We start from the raw sequence: 24,845 nt of genomic DNA, 5'->3' as shown, positions 1-24,845 counted from the left end.
TGCCCAATTTCAAGACACACACACACACACACACTCACAAATACTAGGCCCACAAGGTTATTGAGACAAAAATAATCAATAAATAAACAAATTGACTAAGAACAGAAGCAAGCAAATATATTCAATCAGTAACATTAGAACGAGAAAACCACTGTAGTAAAATCTGGGTTGCCATTGAGAACAATAGACATCCAACCCATCCTTAGTGGACGCCCACTGCCGTCAATGGCACTGAAGGAAGCATTGGCCGACTCTACCGAGTCCAATGCTCACACACTATGAGAAAGACCCTCAGTCACCTTCACCTCCCATTCAGCCAGCAGCGTGTGATTATCACGGTGGTGCATACATACACTCTCTCACAACAAAGGTGTGCGCTCACACACTCCGGTGCAAACACACATCCACACACACAATTGCCATTAACATCAGTACTTTTGTAATGGATGTGTTTGCGGCCCTGCTACGGGAGAGTTGATGTTATAAATCACGGTGGCCTCTTTCCTCCCCCAACACACACGCACACCCACACAAAAAAAACACATACGCGTGCGCACACGTACGTGTTTTCCCTCCTTCCAATTGCGTTTACCGCCTGGGGAGGCCGCGCGCAATGGAGGGGAATCCTATTAGCCAATGAGCAAAGTGTCATTCATTAAGTCTCATGCTTGTACACATGTACACTAACACTCCTACGCTCACTAACACACAAACAGGCACACGCTGAGGCACGTTCTTTTCTGTTAAGATCGGAACTTTTTTGCACTGATCTTAAATTGGGATTTTTCATTCGTTGGCTGAGATTAAGCGCAAAGACGTCCAATCAGTTTGACTTCGGAGGCCTTGAAGCGAGAGGTCACTGCCATTTCTACTAGTCAAGGTTTAAGAGGTCTTTCTAGGGGCCGGTTTTTAGGTTGGTTTTGTTTTAGCTTTAGACCTTTTTCTTAAAAAAAAAGACTTTTTTTTTCTTAAAAAATGACCATGTATAGTAAGGCGTTTTCTTTAAAAAACAGACCATGTATAGTAAAGCTTTTTTTCTTATAAAAAAGGCTTTTTTTCATTAAAAAAAGACCATGTGTACTAGCATTTTTTTCCTTAAAAAATGACCATGTATAGTAAGGCTTTTTTTCATAAAAAAAAGACCATGTGTACTAGCATTTTTTTCCTTAAAAAATGACCATGTATAGTAAGGCTTTTTTTCATAAAAAAGACCATGTATAGTAAGGCTTTTTTTCTTTTAAAAAAGGCCACGTACAACAAGCCTTTTTTTTCATTAAAAAAAGACCATGTGTACTAGCATTTTTTCCTTAAAAAATGACCATGTGTAGTAAGGCTTTTTTCCTTTTAAAAAAGACCATGTATAGTAAGACTTTTTCTTTAAAAAAAGACCATGTTTAGGAACTTTTTTTTCTTTAAAAAAGACCATGTATAGTAAGGCTTTTTTTCTTTAAAAAAGACCATTTATAGAAAGGCTTTTTTTCTTTAAAAAAGACCATGCATAGTAAGACTTTTTCTTTAAAAAATGACCATGTATAGTAAGACTTTTTCTTCTTAAAAATGACCACGTATAGTAAGGCTTTTTTTCTTAAAAAAAGGCCATGTACAACAAGCCTTTTTTTCATTAAAAAAGACCATGTGTACTAGCATTTTTTTCCTAAAAAAAGACCATGTATAGTAAAGCTTTTTTTTTTTCTTAAAAAAGACCATGTATAATAAGACTTATTTTTAAAAATGACCATGTATAGTAAGGCTTTTTTTTCTTTAAAAAAAAAAGACCATCTATAGTAAGGCTTTTTTTTTCTTAAAAAATGACCATGTATAGTAAGGCTTTTTTTTCTTTTAAAAAAAGGCCATGTACAACAAGCCTTTTTTTCATTAAAAAAGACCATGTGTACTGGCATTTTTTCCTTAAAAAATGACCATGTATAGTAAGGTTTTTTTCTTTTAAAAAAGACTATGTATAGTAAGGCTTTTTTTTTTGAAGACCATGTATAGTAAGACTTTTTTTCTTTAAAAAAGACCATGTATAGTAAGGCTTTTTTTCTTAAAAAAAAAAAGACCATGTATAGTAAGGCTTTTTTTCTTTAAAAAATGACCATGTATAGTAAGTCTTTTTTTCTTAAAAAAGGCCATGTACAACAAGCCTTTTTTTCATTAAAAAAAGACCATGTGTACTAGCATTTTTTTCCTTAAAAAATGACCATGTATAGTAAGGCTTTTTTTCTTTAAAAAAGACCATGTATAATAAGACTTATTTTTAAAAATGACCATGTATAGTAAGGCTTTTTTTCTTTAAAAATAAAGACCATGCACAGAAAGACTTTTTTTTAATTAAAAAAAGACCATGTGTAAGGTTTTTTTTCTTTGAAAATAAAGACCATGTATAGTAAGACTTTTTTCTTTAAAAATGACCATGTATAGCAAGACTTTTTACATTAAAAAAGACAGTGTAGTATTTTTTTTCCTTAAAAAATAATAATAATAATATAATAATAATCGGACATAGGCCCTGTCGTCATTATCAAGAACACAAAAAAGCCTACTTGTCATCACACGCAGAAACTGCGTGTGACGAAATTGGTGGTGCTTCTCCATAAGCTGCGTTTACTCGGCAAAAGACCTAAATAAGTGCAAGTTACGGACTTGTAATTTGGCATTCTGCTGTTGTGGATACAGGTCGCTTACCTCTCGCTTACCTCTCACTGTCTTTCACTTACCTTACTTCAGTCAGCTAGTAGGAGGCAGATCACCACCCAAACATCTTTTCATATTACCGCAGAAGGGAATGTGTGTTATGTTACCGCAAGTTTAGATTTCTGATGGATGTGGGGAAAAAACTGTCCTTAAGCCTATTTGTCCGTGCTTTGTGGGACCTATAGCGTCTGCCAGAGGGCAGCAGCTGGAACAGATTGTGACCAGGGTGGTAAGGGTCCCCTATGATGTTCTTGGCTCTGCTGAGGTAACGAGGGCTGGCAATGTCTTCCAGTGAGGGCAGAGAGCAGCCGACAATCCTCTGGGCAGTGTTAATCACTTTCTGCATGGCCTTTTTGTCTGCCGCCGTGCTTCCAGCGTACCACACTGATGCCGTACGCCAGGATGCTCTCTACATAAAATGTAAAAAAGGTAAAAAATGACCATGTATAGGGCATTTCTCCCCCAAAAAGACAACGTATAGTAAGGTTGGTCATGTTTAGTAAAGCTTTTGATTTTATGTATTGTTAAAATAATCGTGTAGTGAGGCTATTTTCATAGAAAAAAATACGTATAGTAGGTATTTTCCTTTAAAAAGCCCTTGTATAGCAAGGCTTTTTTTCCCATTTAAAAAAAAAACAATGACTAGCACCAGCACCCCTACGCTCCTTGTGAAGAGAAATGGTTCAGATGTTGAATGATTTTTTTCCCCTCAGCTTCTCCAATGACCTTTTTATAAGCTTCAATACAAGCTAAAAGTGGAGAAACAGCAGCACCTACCGAACATTGGCAGTACTGATTACTAATACTACATATATATGGAGTGCTGCTCAAAAGTGTGTGGGTCAAATTATTTTTCATTCCTCCTCGTACTGCTTATCCTCACAAGGGTTACAGGGGTGCTGAAGCCAATCCGAACGCGAGGGAGACCCTGAATCGGTTACCAGCCAATCACAATCATTTATACTCACTCCTAGTAAAAGAACTCAAGACTTGACAAAAAGAACAGAGAAAGCTTTATAATTTAAAATTCTATTATTTTACAGTTAAGTGTTTTCCAAACGTTTGTGTTATGATGGCTTCCATTTCAAATGTCTCCTCTTTGTAAAATAAATCCCACGTTTGGAAGAAAAGGACGAGTGGAGACGAGAGAACCTGGCATGGCGTCCCGAGAGCGCATCGGTGCGGCCGCCGGCGTGCGTCATCTGTGAAAGGACTGTCGCCCTGCGTCAAGAAGCATCTCCGGAATTAGACGACATGGCGGCTAAGTTGCTTTGGGACCTTAATCAAACAAACAAAATGTTTATTTTCAGAACGCTCAAGCATTTTGTTCCACCTAGTGAAAATGTAAGAAAAAAATTCTCCTCATTCCTAGCACCTATTGTGGGTCATGTGACTCTTGACCAGGTGCCCCGCCTCCAAAGCCGCCATGAGTGACAGCTCCCCTGCCAGGACGGCAGCGCACACCACCCGGGCCAGCTGGCGGGCATTCTCTCCCGGGCGGTCCGGCCTGCTGCCTTGCACGCCCAGCATCTGAAAAGCACACTCGGCTTGAGTTCACCTTTATCCAACCCAAGGCCAGATTTGAGTGCCTCATTCACTTTTTACATGCACGATGACATTCACTGAGTCATTTTGACTTCCGACCTGCTCATAGCACCTTTAACCTGAAATCCTGGGTGGACTCGTTACCTGAAGACAGGCTTGCTGAGGGGGCAAGTTGGTCCCGCCGCCCACCGTCCCTAGCTCAATGGAGGGCATGGTGCAGCTGATGTAGAGGTCGTCGCCTTGCGGGCCGGAAGCTTCCATTTGCGTGATGCAGTTGGCGCTGCTTACAGTCTGCGCGGGGTCCTGCCAGAGAAATACCACCATTTTTATTGGGCCACTAATCATGTCATTTTTACTTTACAAGTGTCGGAAGTGGTTCGCTAGGGTGGTCAGTTTCGGACTTTGTAGCTCATTCATACTGTACGTACAGAATTAAATGCTTTATTTTTTTTCTCGACAAATCCAGATGTTTGTGAGTTGACCTTGATGAATCCAATTTGTTGGCCCCAGGACTAACCTGCCCGCAGGCGATAAAGATGGCCGCTACGACGTTGGCAGCGTGCGCGTTGAAGCCGCCGATGCTGCCCGCCATGGCGGAGCCCACCAGGTTTTTGTTGATGTTCAGTTCCACCAGCGCCGCCGTGCTGCTCTTTAGTACCTGGTTAATAAAACAGAGTTAGAACTAAGACACATTAAGTAGGGGTTTAAGAAAAAATAAAATACACATTGGGATATTTGGGGGATTCTAAATATTACCTGATAAGAGTCAGACGTATCAATCAGATCAATTTTAGGGTGAGGGAAGGAATTTGTTCTTTGGAAAATAAAACCTTATTTTTCATGTTTCTTTAAAAAAAATGTATATGTATATTTTTATCTAAATAACTTTTCCACAAAAAATCTGTTTTCCTGAAAAATTTTCTCAATTGCTAAAACAGTTTAAAAACTAAAGCCCTTATCCACATTATTATTCGCTTTTGTTTGGAAATAAAAAATAAGTAAATAAAGTTCAATTTAGTATATTTTTTGCTATAGTAAGACAATTTCTATTTATTTCTTGGGGAAAAAAATCTGGCAACGTCTTAGGAAAAAAAAAAGAATCTTACAGGAAAACAATATTTTTCCCCCCAAAACAACAATTTTTAAATGACCCTTTTTTTAAAGTGCAATATTGTTTACATGAATGGCAGTTTGCGGGGAATAACTTTGGCACTTATTTAAAAATAACCTGCTTTTTAACTTGAGTTTTTTTCCCACGTGATTGTTTTTCATTTTTAATAGAACACTTTCATGCAAGGATAAGACTATTAGCCCCATCCCTTTTCCATTACCTCACGGACCACCTTGGCAGGGACGGTGGCTTCGCACACGACGCACTTGCCCCTCCCCAGGATCCAGTTGATGGCGGCAGACTTCTTATCGGTGCAAAAGTTGCCGCTGACAGAGAGGACCTCTAGGTCGGCGTGCTGCTGCTGGATTCTGACTAGAGCTTTCTCGCAGCCCTGACAAACACACCAAGTTTTGGGGTGTCAAACTAATAACAACCCTGGAAATGTATATTCTTCACTACCTTGGAGAGCATGTTCATCCCCATGGCATCTCCCGTGGGCGCCTCGAAGCGGATGTAGAGGTTTCTCCCCGCCAAACTCACCAACATTTTCTCCAGTCGGGCAAACCTGATCGCGAGCAAATTATGAGGACATGTCAACAGGAGGCGGCCGGGGCTAGCGCCCGTCCACGTACCTGCTGGTTTGGTCGAAGGCGACTCTGACCGCGCCCAAGCCCTCCGCGCTTTCCAGCCAAGCTTTGACTTCGGCGGCGCGGCGAGCCGAGGGGAGGCGCGCCACGGGACCCCGGGTCATGCTGTCGGCCAGAACTCTGCTGTGACAGCCGCCGCTCATCTGCAGCGCAAATATAAAAAGGAAATGCGACTTAGGTACAAAAATATTTAATGAATAGTCGGGGTGCAGGGCGTGTTCCAAAAATTAAAAGGTGCTATGAAATGGTGATCGTGTCAAAAAAAAATACTGGACTAAATGTCATTTCACGTGTAGAATTAAAAAAAAAAAAGACATTCAGATCTGGCTGATTTATACTGTTTCATAATTATTCCATCCGCTAACAACAGGATACGCCTACTTTTTCTGGTTGTGACATCATAATTGATGATCATGTGTAGCTTTCCAGGGCTACAGCTAATTCTTGCTATATTAATTTACATCACATTTAACGCTAAAAAAGGATTCATGTAAGATGGATACTTTTTGAAATGATAACACAAAAAAAATCAATGGGTTTTAACCAAATAAAGGAAAAGATTACTTTACAGGTGGGGGGGGGACTTATTTTGTTGAGACTCACTGCAAGCGCCCTGCAGCCTCGGTTGGTGCTGGCCACCAGGCAACCTTCGGTGGTCGCCATGGGAACGTAAAAGCGCTGGCCGTCCAAGGGCAGAGGGCCGGCCACGCCCACCGGGACCGGCATGTAGCCGATGACGTTTTCGCAGCACGTGCCCATCACCTGCCGACAACTCGGAGTCAAACGTATGTGTCCCGAGCCGAGTGGATACGATTGGCGTACGAGTGGCGCTCACCTTAGCGTAATCGTAGTTCTGGTACGGAAGCGACGACAAGGCGCCGGGAACGGGCAGCTCGGACGACAGCATCTTCCTCCGGATGGCCACGCCCCTCTCGGGGGTTTCTAGCACGGCGTCCAGCTTGTAGTTGAGGATGTGACGCGACGCCACCAGGTCGATCACCTCGCCGTCGCTCAGGTAACGGGGTCCTCTCTGAGAAGATGGCAAGCGGTAAATGGGCGGGGCTTAATCCCCCCTCCACCAATACTCGCCTGTGGATCGGCCAGAACGTCCAGACATTCCTCCAATGAGCGGTGGGGACAATTGTCGGATTCGAACTCAGCCTGTGCAACTGGAGGAGGACGTGACTCAGCTGTGGGCAAAAATATGTATTTTTAATTTCTTTAAAAAAAAAAAAAAACCTAAAAACATTTTTTTGCTACTTTTCTCTTTGGGTGACTGAAAATGGAAGATTTTTAAATGAGTAAATTGCTATTAAAAAAACAAACTTTCATAATACTTTTAAGAAGTGTTACTAAAAACAGTAATAAACACAGAATTGATGACTTGAAGGGGGAATTTGTGCAAAAATGGTTAGGTTAAAAATCCTACTAAGACAGAAAAAAAACATTTTTGCAGGACATTTTCTGATACTATTAGTTTGTGTTTGATGACATTGTGGAGAATATAATGGGGAAAAATAGGATGCAACATCAAAAACAAAACAAAAATATATATATAAAATGAGGATTCCCTAAATACTTATATACTACTATTTTGAATTTTAAACATTTTTCCCATTTTTAGCAGTCGCCCACAGGCCTCACCTTCCTCCGTGCACACAAGTTTGGACTGCCCCACTGTCACGCATCCGTTGGCGTTTTTGTGCGATTTTGCGGCGCTGGACTCCATCCTGCGGCAGCCGTCGGCCACCGCCACGGTGCGGGGGGGCATGGGGCCCCCTGACGGACCCTTGATGGTCAGCGACGACTCGGTCTCGCTCTGCTCGAAGAAGACGTACTTGACGGCGAGCAGCAAGGCCAGGCCCAGCGTGATCACCTGCTCCAGGTCCACCCTAAGCGACCAATGTCATCAAAACTATTGGAATGATCGATAAATCCACCATATTTTTTTACCCCGGCCTCATGGATGCGGCGCTGTCCTCCCGCGCAGACACCGGCCCCGTCTTATTTTGACTGGGAAGCTCGGCAGCCAGTCTGGCGTGCGCGTGGACCAAAGCCAGACCCAAAGACTACATTTTAAAAAAAAAAATTAAAAGGGGATAGGAGTCATCTCGTCACACAGTAGTGAAACCATGACCTCAATGACGACCCACCATGATGAGCTTGACCCTCTGCGTCACCGGATTGGGCTTGTTGTGCTCTTCTTCAGCCAGCACGTGGGCCAAGTGACTCATCTGCCAAACGGGCCGACCCTCGCGACTTTCCATCGACAACTACGCATGCAACACATTTTTCCTTTTAAGAATTGCGTTTCCTTTGCAGCTAATTGCACAAGTCGTACCTCCAGAACCAGCGAGACGCAAGCCGGGAAGAAGGTCATGAAGACAAAGTAGTTAGCCAGCACCGACATGCAGCCGAAACAGCACACGATCTCCAGCTGTGGGACTCCTGGACGAGACGGAAGCGTTTTAGCATCGGAAACGTCTTAGCGTCGGAGGCGTCCTACCTGACATGGTGCCTATCCCGATGACCAGGCATTCCACCAGAGCATCTAACGTGAAAGTGGGACCTAAAATGGCCATGCCTTGCGAGATGTTCTCCCGCACCTCCTCCTAAAAACAGCGTCAACATTTCTTTTAGTGATACCTAGTGGTTTTAACTGTGTTAAAAATATGCGAATAATTATTGGGGTCCAACAAGATAGGAGCAAGGGAAATTTAAGACTTAGAATTTAATTTTGAAGATTTTTTTTAGGTTTTTCTAAGTAAAGCCGGACTATCAACACTGTAAAAATAGCTTTGTTTTCCAAAGTGTTTGGTAATCTCTCATTATAAATCATGACACAATCATTCGCCTTTATCAAGGACGGCTTTAAGATCAAAAGATACATATCTTTTAATGTATTATATATATATATATATATATATATATATATATATATATATATATATATATATATATATATATATATATATATATATATATATATATATATATATATATATATATATTTATTTATTTATTTATTTTTTTAGAATGAAAACTGCTTTTTTTAAATAAAAAGGCCAAAATAGAAAATAAATTTCCAGCATTTATGCATCCACTAAATGCTGATTTAATTATATACATTTTTCTAGTTTTTGTTGTTGATGAAGCACTTCTACACCACATTTGACTTTTACTTACTATTACTGACCTGAGAATTAGAGCTCAAGGCAAATTTGGCCAGGGTGCAGGCTTTGGACAAGTCGATGAGGAGAAGGAAAAAAGGTAACGCTTCACTGTGGGAAGAATGATTCAATTACACACGTGTATTGCCAATGAAAAGTACATAGCAGCAATTTTCCCTTTTATTTTAAACTAAACAATTTTAGGGATTGGATTTAAAATACATACGTGTATGTCATTAGCAATGTTATTTGAATGAAGTATATTTTAATCAAATGAACACATTTTGCTTTCCTAGGAATAGGAATTTTCTCTTTTTCTTAAATTACTTTTTTATCACCCCCCCCCCCCTCAAACCCTGCCTAATCTATTGGACGACTTACTTGAGGCCCGTCAGCTCCCTGCCAAAAAAACTGATGACGACCGAGCTGAAAACAAAGCTGGAGAACAGTGTGAATAAACCAGCAATGCCTGCAAGAGAGAAAAAGACAACAATAAAAACCTCTGGCAAGCATGATCGTCATTACGTACATCTATTTAGACCTTTCTTTACCCACCCAAAATGTACTTGGAGCCCAGTTGTCGCAGGTTCTTAAACTGGAAGTAGATGTAAACAACAGCAATGCAGCGCGTCAAAGTCAGGACAACGGCGCCGCTGCTGTGACTCGGCTAAAAAAAAATAAAAATACAAAAAAAGGAACGCAAGCAGGTTTAATACAAATCGAAAATTCTTCTCCGCGGTCCAAGATCCACCTGCGCGTCCGCCTTGGGGCACTCGTTCCATCTGCATACGTGGCTGTTGGGGGCCAGGCCGTTCATGGACATGAGGCAAACGGTGAGCGCCAGGGTGCCGATGATCACCTCCCATGGGTGGGCGGCCACCAGCAGGCCGTGGAGCCGGAAAAGCCGCGCCAACATGCTTCCTGTAAGGATAAAAAAACTGGTTCAGGAGGCTTTAGGGAAAATTCTAAAAGTATCAAAATTTAGTAACATTTTGATCTCACGTCAGCAAAAACAGGTATTTTTATATTTCGTTCTTTTCATGCAACTTTTTGTTCGAGCAACCAGGATTTTTTAAAAAAAAAGTATTTTAAAGTGACGCATTCACTCCAATTAACAGATATTTTTTCCTGAATAAAAAATTGGGATAGGAACATCACATTACAACAATTTTACTTTCAATTTTAACTCTATCATTCACATTATTCACATTGTTCGAAAATTCAACCGTAAATTTAGAATAAAAACAAATATGACTGCCCCTCATAATTCTAGAGGTCATTGTATTAGCCTGTTAGTTATCAAGGTTGGTAGCAAATATATTAAGAGCCATAAGGTGTCACTTAAACCGGTTCTGTCTTGGTTCCTCGCCTCACCTAATTAAACATTAACACTAAAATCATAAAGATTATTTTCACCTACGCTTTCAACTAGTTACTGTCAACTTATTACAACAACCTACAACGACGTACATATTAAGAGTTGGCGTGCTAGTGTTAGCATTAGCATTAGCGGTGGAACACGTTCAAACAAATAAGGATTAAAAAAAAGGTTTTTCGGTCCGTAACCGAAATATACCGTTCAAAAATATACCTGCTTTCGAAAACAGTTGTCTGGTAGTCAAGAAGACGTTTCCATGATAGAATTCTAATTTACCATTTCACGAGCGTGTGGTCAGCACGCTATCTTAATTATGACACCTGGTTCAGCAAGCGTTGAGTAAACCGGAAGTGGTGACGCACGGAAATGCGTCACTTGTGATGACGCAATGTTGGGTCGAACCGACATCCTGGCTTTCAAATAAAGACATTCAAGAGAGTTAAAATCATAAAATATGTACATTTAACACACGAGGTTGAAAAATATTCAAATTTTAAGTTCGTTGTTAATGAATGCAGGAGACACAGCTTTGTCTTGGTTGGGAGGTATAGCGGGGCCCAGACGTCAGCGATTTCGCCATATTGCATGTGGCCGATTTGTAAAATAAACGAGTGTCAGAAAAGGGAAAAAACAATATTACAGTAGATATTATGGTAAAAAATAACACAATATGCGCAGCATCTAATTGTGATTGCCCAGGATTTGGATGTGTTACAAAAGCCAACCAGAAAGCACACAGAATCTTGCACTGTTGCCGGGCAGAAAAGATGAATGCATTGCAGTGTTACTACATGGCAAAGCTGCAGTCAGGTGGCTAATCATGCTAAACATCATGGGAAGTGTAAATTCATTTGTTTACCTTAAATGTCTATATTTACGTGTTCATTGTGTTAATAATATACAATATATAATAAAAGGTGGTCATAAATCCTTCAAAGAGTAAGAAAATCAATTCAAAGGCAAATAATTTTGGCAAATAATAAAACAGTGTTAGGTTTCCAAAAGGAATTTTAGGCAACAGCATATTAATACAAAATATTTTATGTATTCTTTACATTTAAAAGAATAATCATAGTATGTAATACTGATGGACGATATTTTGTTATGCTAATATGTTGCATTCTACATAAAATTCAAAACAACTTCATTTTTTATCGTTGACAATTAAACTGTGATTTCATTTATCATATTTTTAAATTATAGCAAGGAAGGTGGCATTGGCATTCATAACAAGAGCGTTTCAATGAAAATCAAACGTTTAATGTGTTGCAGCCAATCAAAAAGAAGCGTTGGTTTAGCGCTATTTGCATGTAGCGAAAGAAAGAAAAAAAATACACAAAAGAAGGCACCCTGAAACTTGTCTGCCAATCAGAAAACTGCGTTAACACAGTGCTTTTTTGCATGACGTGAACTCAGAAAAGTGAGGTGAAAGCAGACTTTGACTGGCCAATCAAAAGAGGGCGCTGGCACAGTTAACCAATCAAAGAGCCGCGGTTGTATAGTTTATCTGAATATTGGGGCTATTTATATATACTTTGGTGCAACCTCGGCACCCGAATTTCTTTCTAAGGAAGACGTACGGAGCATCATGCCGGAACCAACGAAGTCAGCGCCCAAGAAGGGCTCGAAAAAGGCGGTTACCAAATCCGCCACCAAACCTGGCAAGCGCCGAAGGAAGGGAAGGAAGGAGAGCTACGCCATCTATGTTTACAAAGTGTTGAAGCAAGTACACCCCGACACTGGTATTTCGTCCAAGGCTATGAGCATCATGAACTCGTTCGTCAACGACATCTTCGAGCGAATCGCCTCCGAGGCCTCTCGTCTGGCTCACTACAACAAACGCTCCACGATCACGTCCAGGGAGATCCAGACTGCTGTCCGCCTTCTTCTCCCCGGCGAGCTCGCCAAACATGCCGTCTCTGAGGGTACCAAGGCCGTCACCAAGTACACCAGCTCCAAGTAGATCAAGCTGCCCAGGCCTTCCAACATCTGAACGGTTCTTTTAAGAACCACCCACTTCCATTCTAAAGTGCTTTTCTTGTGATTCCACAAGGATCGCGAACGATTTTTTTTGTTTCATTTAACTGTTTTATTGTTTACTGCATTCATGAGGAGTTATACAAATGAGGTTTTGAATTCTGTTGCTTGAGAATTGTCGTGTGATCTTATTAAATGTGAACACTGAGCTCTGTCATGTCTTTAATTGCAACCATTTGCACAACACGCTTTAATTTAGCTATCTATATATGCTTTAATGCTAATTTGGGAACTTGACCAGTGGCTCTGTAATAGCCCAGTCAAAAACCTGACCATCTAATGAAATCAAATTAAGGAAATCAGTGCACTAACAGGAAGTTGTACCAGATAAACTGTTTGCTGCATTGCCAAAACGTCTTTGCTACTCCAAAATGAACATTAACAAAACAGTTTTCCGGCTTTCAATATATAAACAACCATGTTTTTTCATCTGTCATACACTTTGTTTTGATCTGTGAGCAATATTGAACATTTTATAGGCTTAACAAGCACAGAAACCCACCCTGCTTTGCCAGTTAGCCAGTGTCAAAGTGCCATTTGATGGCTCTGGACCCAAAATTATGCAAGTCAATGAACTTTAAAGTACTTTGGAATGCGGTGACACTTATTTTCCGATTATTTAGAATGATTTTTGGTGTTTCCGACTAAATTTGGGGGGATATTTCCTCTTTGAAAAAGGCCACAGAAAACACAAATGGGTACGCTTGATTCTCAATGGTTCTCATGATCGAGTCTCCATGGTTCTCATGATTGAGTCTCCACGGTTCTCATGTAACTGATAAATACCGTTCGCATGAGCGAGACGGATAAATTAGCAACAAGCGAGTTGTAAAATGGCGGAAGTAGCTCCAGCTCCAGCCCCGGTGGCACCAGCGAAAAGCAGCACCAAGAAGAAGACTCCATCCAAGGCTAAAACTCCCGGACCCAGCGCTAACGAGCTAATCCTCCAGGCGCTAACAGCTTCCAAAGAACGCAATGGCGTCTCCTTGGCCGCGCTCAAAAAGTTCCTGGCCGCTAAAGGCTACGATGTGGAGAAGAACAGATCTCGTTTAAAGACTGTCATCAAATCAATGGTGGTCAAAGGAACCATCGTTCAGGCGACGGGGACCGGCGCTTCCGGCTCCTTCAAAATGAACAAAAAGGTGGAGGAGAAGAAGCCAAAAGCGTCCGCAGAGAAGAAGAAAGCCACAGGGAAAGCGAAGCCCTCCCTTCAGAAGGTAACAAAAAGTAAGACGCCGGTAGTTAAGGCCAAGAAAGCGGCGAAGAAGATCGCCAAGCCCACCACACCGAAGAAGGCCAAAAAGCCGGCCAAGAAGGTCGCGACGCCGGCTAAAAAGTCCCCGGCGGTCAAGAAGGCTTCCGCCGCTAAGAAAACAACGACTACAGCCGCTAAAAAGGTCGCCAAACCCAAGACTGTTAAGAAAACAGCACCCAAAAAGAAGTAAACCAATGAATTTCACAAAAGGCTCTTTTAAGAGCCACCACATTGTCTTTTAAAGAGTCTTATTCCGTTTATACTACACAATATTACACTTAAAACAAAATTGTGCCCACCCAAAACATTAAAAATAAAACCTGCCCAAACAAAAACACGTAAAATGTTATTTTCATCTTTATAGGACACTCACTGTGGGCCATTGACAGCGCTACACTCCATTAATGAACGCCTATATCCCAATGATTTGTACGTTTAGATTTTAATCGTGTATTTGCAATATAACCTATCTATACCAAATACTACATTTATTAGCTCTACAACAATTTAAACTCCCCAGTCAACTTCCGCGCGCCTAAAACGTTATCAAGTTCTACTCGTTCGTGATTGGCTTGATTCAAATTCAAATCATCCAAAGCCCACCCAGCGTTTTGGCGGGCTCTTGCTAAACGCACCAATCGGGGGCGACTCGGCCGAATAAAAGACAGAGTCCGCCTGTTTACAAACCAGCATTCTACGCTTACCCACCATCTAAGAAGAATGGCCAGGACCAAGCAAACAGCCCGTAAGTCCACCGGCGGTAAAGCCCCAAGAAAGCAGCTCGCCACCAAAGCTGCCCGTAAAAGCGCCCCAGCCACCGGCGGCGTCAAGAAGCCTCACCGTTACCGACCTGGTACCGTAGCTCTCCGTGAGATCCGCCGTTACCAAAAGTCCACCGAACTTCTCATCCGCAAGCTCCCGTTCCAGCGTCTGGTCAGGGAGATCGCCCAGGACTTTAAGACCGACTTGCGGTTCCAGAGTTCGGCCGTCATGGCCCTGCAGGAGTCCAGCGAGGCTTACTTGGTTGGCTTGTTCGAGGACACTAACTTGTGCGCTATTCACGCTAAGCGGGTGACCATCATGCCCAAAGATATCCAGTTGGCCCGCAGAATCCGTGGGGAGAGAGCTTAAAAAGCTGCCTTCAACTACGACCAAAACGGCTCTTTTAAGAGCCACAACACATGTTTCTAAATGACAAATATCCCTTTTGACTATCAGCAAGTTGCACTAAAGATGGCTGACAAATAGTTTTTAGGCTGAAATCCTCCAGGCACTAGATGGCAGTATATGCTCTAGTTTAATCAGAAGAAGAGGTCTCCCTACCTTTTACTTCCGTGTGTGTTTATAGACGCTTTAGTGAAGATTATTTGACCTATGAACGCTTTTAAAATAGTATTATTGATTGCCCCGATTCTCTCAATTCTTCCGCCTTTTTCTACTTAATCGAAATAAAACATTGTATGCCCCTGGAATGGGCTCGCAGTTTCTCGGTTTAGCTTAGCTTGCAACAAAGCTAACAAAGAAGATCAGGTTTGAGTCAAAAGCGTTGTATTTGTTGGCTGAAAATGTCTCAAAGGGCATCCGAGCAGAAGGAGAGGGAACGAGTTGTGCTACATGATGGAGGTTCGTTCACTTTTATGTAAATTATTCCCTATTTGTGAATGGCTTCCCTACCCAGACTTGTCTTTCATTAAAAATAAAAAAATGTTTCTAAATGCTCACTTGCCTTAACCCATTCATTTTTTTGAACCCTTACAAGACACATTAAATTTATTGTCGGTAGGCGTTCACTGCATTTTGACTGGGATGGTTAGCAGCAACGGAATCGACATTGAATCAATCAGCAAAGGAATTGACAACCACCATAAAAGTAGCTTGAAAAATAACATTCAGAGCACTTACGTGCCACCCTGAAAAAAAATTAAAACACATCTAAATTCCACTCTTCCTTTTCCAAACCATCCCAGTTTGCCTTCTTGTGTCTTACAGACTCGAGTGAAAAACCTCTTTGTCATTCCATCAAGGAAGAGGAAGAAGATACGGAAGTCTTCCCCATCAAAGAGGAAGACCACCTGCAACATTCCCCGGTCATAAAAGAGGAGGAACGTTCAATCCCTGTCAAAACGGAGGCCGATTTCACCGAGTCGCCGATAACGTCAGTCCCTTTCAAGAGCGAAGACGAAACTGGACCCCAGGACAAAGTAGTAGCGCAAACGGCAGGTGACACGGAAAGCCTCCTCGCTCCACTTTCGGACAACGACGACATAACGTCGCCCTCCTGCACGGACGACGACGGCGAGCGGTCCGACGACAAAAGCTGGAAATGCTTCCGCTGCGGGAAAAGCTTTGCCTACAAATCCCTGTGGAAAACGCACATGACGGTCCACACGGGGGTGAAAGCCTTCGCCTGCTCGCTTTGCGGCCAAAGATTCTCTCAAAAGGGCAGCCTGCGAAGACACGCCTCCACGCACTCGGGCAAGAAAGCCTTCGACTGCTCCGTCTGCGGCCAGCGTTTCTCCCAGAAGGGAAGCTTGAGAAGACATGCCGTCTCGCACACGGGGGAGAAGGCCTTCGCCTGCTCCGTTTGCGGCCTGAGATTCTCCTACAAGCACACGTTAGCCAACCACGCGCTGACGCACACAGGGGAGAAGGCCTTCGCCTGCCCCGTTTGCGGCCGCCGCTTCTTCCAGAAGGTTCACCTGGTCTCCCACGCCAGGACGCACACGGGAGAAAAACCTTTCGCCTGCTCCTTTTGCGACCAGCGCTTCTCCGTCAAAGCCAATTTGAGGACGCACACGCGAATCCACACCGGGGAGAAACCCTTCGCCTGCGCCGCGTGCGGCCAACGCTTCGCCGAGAGCCGCACGCTGGCCACGCACGCCCTGACGCACACCGGGGAGAGACCGTTCGCCTGCGCCGACTGCGGGAAGAGCTTCTCCACGCGGGCCAATTTGAAAACGCACACCCGCACGCACACCGGCGAGAAACCCTTCGCCTGCTTAGTCTGCGGCCAGAAGTTCTCGGCCCGGCGCACTTTGATCACGCACACCCGGCGGCACACGGGCGAGAAACCTTTCGTCTGTTCCCTGTGCGGGAAGAAATTCTCCTCGCAGAGGTACTTTAAGTCGCACGCCAGAACACACACGGGGGAGAAACCCTTCGCCTGCTCGGTGTGCGGACAAAAATTCTCCCACCAGGGGAACTTGAAGCGTCACACCCGAGCGCACAGCGGCGACAAACCTTTCGCCTGCAACGTCTGCGGTAAAAAGTTCCCCAGGAAGGAAACTTTTAGGGCGCACGCTCAAACGCACACTTCCTGCACAATTTGTGGGCAGAATTTCTTCCGGAAGGATCAGGTCAAACGACATATTTGCCCCGGGGAGAAAAGTAGAGATCAATGAAGTTGAGAAAGAACTTCAAGCTAATTCACTGTGCTAAATTGAGCTATCTTGGTTGTGAAAATTCTTATTTTGCTGGATGGTTTCTCTTTGTTGTGCAAAGTTTATTTCAGAGTAAATATGAATATGGTGTGTACAATTGTGTAGGTATATTTACATTTTTTGGTGGCATACATCAGGAAGGCTGCTCATCAAGTGATCATATTTGCCATTGACAGTGATATACGTCCAATTTGCAGAGTATGTGTTGTGGTATTTATGCTGAAAGAACCCACTGACGGCAGTAGACGTCAATGGCACTGAAACATTATTTATGAAGTCATTTTGACTCTTCTGCATGGATACTCATGCTATTTATTTGTAAGCAAATATGCTATTTACATTGATACTGTATTCTTAATACAATTTATGTATGTATTAAGGCTGTCATGTATTAATGTGGTTGAGTACTTTTTAAATTGAAACTATTTGGGTTGAAGTCTACCGTGAAATTAAAATGTTGTGTTTAATAATGTGTTTTCCATTCATAGCGCAAACAGAAAACCAAATAATTCATGTTTATTAGTATGATTTTGTAAATTTTGGGTTTCTTTTCCCCAGTAACATTTTATTTTTTTCTATTTTCATTGCTTGGCCACTCCGGGGCGCTGTCGACTTTAAACTAAGACTTTATAGTACTGGTTTATTGTTGCAGCCCTAGTACAAAAAATGTTTAATAGTCGTTTAATCAGCAATTACTTTAGTCAACTATTGAATCATGCGTTTTTTTAAGTATGTCTGCTCAAGGGCTGCAGTGGATTCCAACCCATCCGACAAGGTGTCGTCTAAAATGTGTAGCAGCTGACTGCAATCAACTGATTACACTCACAAAAGCTTGATTTGTGTTGAATGTGAATGAAAAGCTGCCCCCACTGTGACCTTTTTTGAGAAGATCCTTGACACCCCAGCTCTAGGTAAAACCTTTTCATTGGAAAAATGTTGATTGAATATTACTGTATTTTTCACATATTAGGCGCAACAAAAAGTCTCTCAAAATCTGGCAATATGGATCAATACATAAATTGTTGTCTGAAATTCCCTTTAGCACAGCTCCATCTACTTGATATATAACACAACTCCAAACCACTACTATTATTTCTACTACTACTACTAGTAGTGCTACTACACTTACAGCTACTATTACATACTACTACTACTACTACTCGCCACTAGAGCTCCATCTAGTGGATCTATAACACAATCCCCTACTACCACCACCACTACTACTACTGCATCTTATAACCCAGTGCGCCTTATATGTAAAACATTTTTTAAGATGGGTCATTCATTGAAAGTGTGCCTTATAATGTGGAAAATACCGCAGTTTTTTTTGTCAACGACACAACACTGACACTCCCATGGAGACATGTAGAGGTTAGAGAGCGGCGCTGTTGACACGCAGGCACTTGCGAAAGGAAGGCACCCCTGACCCCAGACTGCTCACGGGCAAATTGCGGGACACATATAGAAAAAGTCACATTCATGCTCAAATTCACAACTGTGGACTATTTTAAGTCTTCGCTGAAGCTCACGTGCATGTTTTAGGAAAATAGCCCAATCTGGCAACGCTAGACATGAAATCACGGGTGTCCAAAGCGGTCCTGGAGTGCCGTGGTGGCACTTTGTGCAATAGTTTGAACACCCCTGCTCCAAAGAGACTCAGGACAGTCCAAATGGACGTGGTCAGCGAAAACACGGTGGCCTTTGAAAGAGGCCTTTGCTCCGTCAACTAGCCGTAGGCCCGCCTCACGACTCACGATACGCGCTAAGTCCGCTTCCTGCGCAAATCCAAACAGATCGCCAAGAGACACACTGACTTTTGAGACTGAGAACAGCAGGGCTGTGTCCATCGGGGGGACCCGCTGGGCCTCGCTGGGCCTCGCTGGTCCTCGCCGGGCCGCGCTTGGCGTGCTGGCCTCATCAAAAGGCTTCATTGAAGCGTGACATGAAAGCGTGGCCCTTTAACTTGTTCTTCCTCTGGCCAAAAGCTGTTTGCCTTCTTCCCCAAAGCGCCCCCCCTCGTGTTCCTCCCACCGCCGCGCCATCGCTCTCGGACGCCGTTAAGTCAAATCTATTATTGGTGTTTATTTAGATAACTATTGATAGTATATATGTATTTCCTACATTGATTTCAATTTAAGGCATTAGATGTTTCCAATACTTATTTAAACACTTGAGCTCATTGGGAAGCACTGTTGAAGTTATTAGCACCCTCTAGTGCTAAAGCTGAGAAGTGCAACACAATGTAGACTGAAGTCAAACTTCTTGTGGGAGCCAGAGTGAATTATATATTCATAATTTGCTGTTTCCATCGTATCACAAACTCAACGGCCGCCACTTACAGATGTGGACGTCTAATCATTTTTGATTGGATTGGACGTCTATTGCCGTCAATGCCAGTGAATAAGTAAAAGAGTTGCAGGCATGGATAAGTTCAGACTCCAACTTTAGACAAGCCTGTCATTAAGTTGCCTTCAGTGGGTCAAAAAAGGGCGCACGGGAATCGCTCGTCAAAATGCACAGCTGCGGAATAACGAGAAACTCATACATAAACTCAATATACACTACTTATACGTATCTACTGTGTGTGTATGTTTACTATAAGGCTATTTATTGCACATGCTGAGAGAAAAATATGGAACGCCCGTCAAGAACTACTAATTTTCCTCCTATCCCTGGACCGAAGTTTTGCTTTGCTGTCCCCGTTCGCATGGCAATGGAAACCACTTGAAAGTTTTCGTGGATGGCGGCCACAACTTTTATGCTTTATGCTAATAATTTGTGGGATCATCAAGGTCTGCTGTCTGGCCTGCAGTACACGTCCACCAGGGGGAGTATCGTTACCTCCCCGGAGTGGTTCTCTTTTTTTTTCTGGCTTTATTTTCTCTTTTTGAATGTTTCCTTTCCTGTGAAAGCCCTTTTGTATTTTTTTGCTATTTAATCCAAATCAGGAATATTTTGGAGACTCCCCAAAAAGTGTTCTTACCCTGATTTATTTCATTTCTAGTCAATAAGTTGTGGCTGAACATTACAGGTTTAATAATACTGTGTGTAAAAAGTCATAATATTACGAGAAAAAAATCATTCAATTTTTAAAAAATCTTTGTGATTGAGTGATTCGCCCATGTGCCTCACAATTCTGAGATCAAGGTTCAATCCCGAACTTCCTGTGTCAACACAATTCGCCTTCTCCAATGTAATTTGGACAACTTGGGTCTGTGCCAGCGCCCCCTAGAGGAATCAATGCACAGATGTCTTGCAATGGCTCAAAATTTACTCACATAGGGCGCACTTAAAAGTCTAAGATTTTCCCTAAAGTGGATGGGGCGCCCAATCAGTCGGTGCGCCTTTTGTATGCACTAAATTGAATATTGTGTAGATGTCGCTGTATGACGCTGATAGCTTGACTGTGTGGGTGCATTGCTTGCTGACGCGCTATATTTATATAGTGAAAAGGAGGATGTGCATATCATGCTAAAAGCATGACAATTTTTGAAATTGACGATGACGTTTTCGTCTGCTATCAGTGACCGAGACAATCCGGATTAGAGCCCAAATGGGTAAAACAAAATCAGTTTTACAAAAAAAAACATACTTAAATTCAAAGCTTGAAAAATATATACAGTTAAAGAAGGAAAAAAAACAGAGAAACCCGCCCGCTGCATAACTCTCTGAAAACAGCCCAATCTGGCAACGTACAAAAGTTGTTATACGGCATACACAATTTGAAATGATTAAAACAAACATACATTGACAGATATGTCTTTGCCACATTTGAAAGCAACACCCGCGTTAGCCACATTTGGCCCCGAGCGCCACCTAATAGGGGGGCAGCTCGTCAGAAAGTGAGAGTTCCCCCCAAAAATGAGGAGTCGGAAAAGCGTCGCTTGAAGCAGGCCAGACAAAATAGCTGGAAAAGAAAGATGAAGCGCGAAAGGAAATAGAAGGACGAGCACGCGTGGCCCCTTTGGGACGCGGCTTAGCATGAATTCTGCTTTTGTGACGTAACGGGCAGCGGAGCTTTACTCGAACGAACATGCCAGGCGCTTGAAATGTTTGGGCCCCGCTGGAAATGGCACCGAAATAGACGGCCTTTGAAATAACACAGGCGCATAGAGGCTGCATTCAAAGCAAGCGATGAGCAGCACAACGGCACCCCCATCACCCCCATCACCCCCATCCCTCATCCCGTGTAAAGACCGATTCTTCCATCGGGTTTAACGCGGCTGCTTTTTAAACCCTGGCGAGTGGCACCTTTTGAACTCTCATTTATCACCGTGCAGTTATTTCCAACCCAAATAGGTGAAAATCCCAAAATCATAATCCTCCAAAATGAATCATTTTCTGGAGAAAAAAAAGTTCCACCATCTTGTTCTAGTGTCTCAACACCACATCGTTCAAATTATATATATTTTTTGTTCCCTGCGAGACGTCCATTCAAAACGATTTAGACATTTATCACCATCAATGACAGCCAATGAGTTCATGATAAGATTATTATAGAAAAAAAGTGTTTCTCCTTTATTTTGAACAATACATATATTATATATCAACCCGTTCATGCATGAATTATGACTTTTTTACCTTTACAGAGCACTCATTCAATTCATTAGCTCATTAGCATTAGCTCATTAGCACGTCCAATGCATTTTGAGCCGATTGAACCCACATTCTTTTTTCTTCTTTTTCCTTTTAATTTATGGGTTTTATCATTATTTTTGAAGCTTTCTTTTTTCAAGCAGGGGCCGCAACATATGATCCCGTGGACCACATTGGCCCCTGTGCCGCTGGTTAGAGACCACTATGCTATAGGAATGATATAAACACATTTTTAGAAGAAAAACAACCTAATTCGTGAATGAAAGGGTGATTGTGGTTCTCTTTGACGGCTCCTATAATTGTGACGTTAAGAGGCGGATTAGCAAATGCGCCGCTAGCCACCAAACGGCTAAATTTGATCTACTGTTTTTAACTAAGAGTCGGCGATTATGAAAACGCTGCAATTTTCCAATGGTTCACTTGATGTTTGGCAGCCAATCAGTTGATTTAAGAGTCGTTAACAGAAGGAATGACGATTTCCCTACGTTAGCTTAGCATTATTTGTTATTACGTGGTCAAATCTTAACCTTAAAGTTGCTATCTGGCCAATTGCTTTATGGCAGCCAATGAGTTAACGCATTCACCGTTTACGTCCTGGTGTCCGACCCAGTCAACTCTGCTGTTAGATAATATATAGTGTATGTACATAAACAAACTTTGCTCAGATTTTTTTCTCCCCCCGGCTGTGAAGAAAAAAAAAACGCTGAACGCCGAGCATTTTTCCGTTGCTCCTTTTTAACATCACAGAGGCCTTCCTATCGCCCGCCAGAGGAAATGAAATGTTTATTGTGAAGTCCTGAGGGTTTTGGCTGAGGGACTGCAGTGTTTGGAGTCTGACGGCGCTGGCGACCCCAAACGTGGCCGTGGGTAGAATGCTGAAAATGCTACCAAAGGGCCTACGTGTCATGTAGCGGGCCTCGTTGGATGTCGCGTTACCAGATGCTTTCTGTCAAAAAGGGAAATTCTCCCAATTTCCTGTCATTTCCACGATCTGGACCATCTGAAAATCATTGGCAGGGAAAGTGACCTGGCCTCGTGCTGGTACGCTAGTCTACGCTAGATGGTGTTGCGGTCAAAACGGCTAGTATCCGAGACCGAGACCTGCCCGAGATTCAGTTCCAGGACCCGATTATCTTACAGCAAGAACAACACACGGGCCAAGAACTCAATCTACGACGGGGGTGTCAAACTTAGTTATGTTCAAGGGCCACATACATGTCATCCAACCCTCCCTGTCAAAATAGATTGGCCGTCTAGCGCCGTCAATGGCGCTGAAAGATGAACATCCATAGCCTCTTTAAGCCAATTGGACAGCTATCATTGTCAATGATTTCAGCAAAAAAATATTAGCATACTGGGATACAAACTACGATATATGTATACTCCCATATCGATATATATTGTCACACCCGTATAAACGATACATGGATCTGACCATCCGATCAAATCACGACCCATTTTATAATACAGCAAATATTGTTTACTCGTCCCAAAAAATCGGTGCTGTATTTTTCTTAGTCCTCGCTGACAACAATTTGTTATGATTGCTTAAAAGTGGATAAAATTAACAAAGAAACAAACTTAATGGGAGCTGACAAATACGCACACAAAGAGGACACACCCCCCAAACAAAATGATACTCCGGTCAGGACTTAGTAAAACACGGGCTTTCGATACACAGGCGGGGGATGGTTAACGAGGCAATCACAAACACCTGGCTCACCTCATTAGGAGAGCCAAATAATACTCAACAAGTAAAACTCATACAATCACACGGACAGGACACGCAAGGAAACACACCAAAACAACCAACAAAACATTTACTGCATATTTAGTTAAACAAATATAAATATTAGATGAATTCTGCTTCTTCTATTAGCGTCATTGGGAGCCAATAATAACTCCAGTGGGATGAACGGAGTACTTGAACGTGATAACTTTCCAACAAAACTTTGACGTACACCTTTACGGAATATGGGGGTCGGGGGGTGGGGGGGCTGCTTTTTTAGTCCTATACAAAGCCCTCCTCATGAAGGGGGGAAAAAGTGTCTCACTGGCGATTGGTGGAATGCGGGAGAGGAAGGTGGGAGTGAGGGCAGTATATGAGACATCCGAATGAAAGACCATCTGTTTGGAGGGATGTGGGGGTCTGAGGGACTCGCACTTCCTGACCACTTCTGAATTATGTCAGAACCGCGGCGGCGTGCAAGCGACCCCGCGTCCCCAGAGGCCAAAGCGTTCTGCGCCGACACCCTGCCGGCATTGCCGTAAATCTCCATTTTGAATGCCGTGATATATCGGACGTTCGTTGTCGTTTCTCCGGGGGGGCTCGGGCTTCCTCTTTCTTCTCTTGAGTGGGGGGTGAGGGGGGCTCTGAAGGCAGAACACTGAGCCTGGTGTGGGACCACGGGGGAGTGGATACGGCATCATAATGACCAAGCCAAATATTTGTCTAGTCTATATTCTGAGAGCATAATGAAGTCCTTTTACACAAGGCATCGCTGGAATCTGGACGCCGATTTTCAGCAGCTTTGGCTCTGCCGCCTTCTGGCAACGTAGGAAATACTTTATGCGGGTCAAAATATTGTTGTTTTCTCCACTTTTCCCTCCAAAACAGGGGATTTAGATCAAATTGCTGCCGAATAACAAGAACAAATAATGATGTCTAGATCCGAGACTTGATATCTCTAGGACGGGATCCAGTATTGCCGTGTTTTCAGGACTCTGGCCATTTTTTTCCTGTTGTCAATCAAAACACGAGGCCAACATGTTCGCTTTTTAGAAACTAATGAGCATCGTGTAATATTTTTAAACAGAGCATTTCTTAAGGAGGGACCAGCGGGGCTACTTTAATTTAAAAAATTAATGACAGATGGATTTTTTTTTGATTTTTTAGGGAATGTGTGTGCTTCCTTCCATCTGGTGTAAGCATGATATACAGCATTTCATAAAAAAAACACCATAGCAAATTA

The 24,845-nt window shown here is 42.7% G+C and overlaps 4 protein-coding genes and 1 pseudogene across 7 annotated transcripts; 4 read left to right on the top strand and 1 right to left on the bottom strand.

Annotated features, from left to right (window-relative positions):
* Positions 1-2,310: 2,310 nt before the first annotated feature.
* LOC144091044 (3-hydroxy-3-methylglutaryl-coenzyme A reductase-like) lies at positions 2,311-10,920 on the bottom strand. 3 transcript variants are annotated; one of them, XR_013305596.1, is made up of 21 exons: positions 10,759-10,920; positions 9,919-10,088; positions 9,723-9,834; positions 9,549-9,636; positions 9,194-9,278; positions 8,504-8,609; positions 8,339-8,445; positions 8,151-8,270; positions 7,951-8,066; positions 7,642-7,889; positions 7,087-7,187; positions 6,833-7,027; positions 6,601-6,759; positions 5,983-6,140; positions 5,810-5,915; positions 5,571-5,741; positions 4,757-4,897; positions 4,384-4,542; positions 4,070-4,224; positions 3,847-3,972; positions 2,311-3,103 (listed from the first exon to the last, which is right to left on the bottom strand). XR_013305596.1 is itself a non-coding variant. In XM_077623043.1 (20 exons), exons 2-20 carry the CDS (start codon positions 10,081-10,083, stop codon positions 3,921-3,923), a joined length of 2,544 nt encoding a protein of 847 aa, XP_077479169.1. In that variant the 5' UTR covers positions 10,084-10,088; positions 10,759-10,920; the 3' UTR covers positions 3,685-3,920. The 3 variants fall into 3 exon arrangements, 2 of the variants coding, with proteins under 2 accessions (XP_077479169.1, XP_077479170.1); XM_077623043.1 differs by lacking the exon at positions 2,311-3,103 and having other exon boundaries at positions 3,685-3,972; XM_077623044.1 differs by lacking the exon at positions 2,311-3,103 and having other exon boundaries at positions 3,685-3,972; positions 10,822-10,910.
* Positions 10,921-12,091: 1,171 nt separating this feature from the next.
* On the top strand, positions 12,092-12,730 carry LOC144090890 (histone H2B-like). Its single transcript, XM_077622796.1, has one exon. It carries the CDS (start codon positions 12,134-12,136, stop codon positions 12,506-12,508), a length of 375 nt encoding a protein of 124 aa, XP_077478922.1. The 5' UTR covers positions 12,092-12,133; the 3' UTR covers positions 12,509-12,730.
* Positions 12,731-13,316: 586 nt separating this feature from the next.
* On the top strand, positions 13,317-14,156 carry LOC144090888 (histone H1 pseudogene; annotated as a pseudogene).
* A 252-nt stretch (positions 14,157-14,408) lies between these two features.
* Positions 14,409-15,556, top strand: LOC144090889 (histone H3-like). The gene has a single exon (XM_077622795.1). It carries the CDS (start codon positions 14,558-14,560, stop codon positions 14,966-14,968), a length of 411 nt encoding a protein of 136 aa, XP_077478921.1. The 5' UTR covers positions 14,409-14,557; the 3' UTR covers positions 14,969-15,556.
* On the top strand, positions 15,311-17,729 carry LOC144090887 (uncharacterized). Of its 2 annotated transcripts, none has more exons than XM_077622793.1 (2): positions 15,311-15,460; positions 15,827-17,729. In XM_077622793.1, exons 1-2 carry the CDS (start codon positions 15,403-15,405, stop codon positions 17,236-17,238), a joined length of 1,470 nt encoding a protein of 489 aa, XP_077478919.1. In that variant the 5' UTR covers positions 15,311-15,402; the 3' UTR covers positions 17,239-17,729. The 2 variants fall into 2 exon arrangements, with proteins under 2 accessions (XP_077478919.1, XP_077478920.1); XM_077622794.1 differs by having other exon boundaries at positions 15,317-15,460; positions 15,862-17,729.
* Positions 17,730-24,845: the final 7,116 nt, after the last annotated feature.

The sequence above is a fragment of the Stigmatopora argus genome, chromosome 16, assembly GCF_051989625.1.
Source record: "Stigmatopora argus isolate UIUO_Sarg chromosome 16, RoL_Sarg_1.0, whole genome shotgun sequence".
NCBI lineage: Eukaryota > Metazoa > Chordata > Actinopteri > Syngnathiformes > Syngnathidae > Stigmatopora > Stigmatopora argus.
Note: the sequence above shows the minus strand (reverse complement) of the source record. Positions and strands in the feature narration are given on the sequence as shown.

Excerpts from the sequence above, each read along its gene's own strand:
- LOC144090890 (XM_077622796.1), top strand. The coding sequence starts at position 12,134 with ATGCCGGAACCAACGAAGTCAGCGCCCAAGAAGGGCTCGAAAAAGGCG.
- LOC144091044 (XM_077623043.1), bottom strand. The coding sequence starts at position 10,083 with ATGTTGGCGCGGCTTTTCCGGCTCCACGGCCTGCTGGTGGCCGCCCAC. Across the intron at positions 8,271-8,338 it reads GCGTCTCGCTGGTTCTGGAG|TTGTCGATGGAAAGTCGCGA; the intron begins GTACGACTTGTG and ends TTGCATGCGTAG. Across the intron at positions 7,188-7,641 it reads ACTTGTGTGCACGGAGGAAG|CTGAGTCACGTCCTCCTCCA; the intron begins GTGAGGCCTGTG and ends TTTTGCCCACAG.
- LOC144090887 (XM_077622793.1), top strand. The coding sequence starts at position 15,403 with ATGTCTCAAAGGGCATCCGAGCAGAAGGAGAGGGAACGAGTTGTGCTA. Across the intron at positions 15,461-15,826 it reads AGTTGTGCTACATGATGGAG|ACTCGAGTGAAAAACCTCTT; the intron begins GTTCGTTCACTT and ends TGTGTCTTACAG.
- LOC144090889 (XM_077622795.1), top strand. The coding sequence starts at position 14,558 with ATGGCCAGGACCAAGCAAACAGCCCGTAAGTCCACCGGCGGTAAAGCC.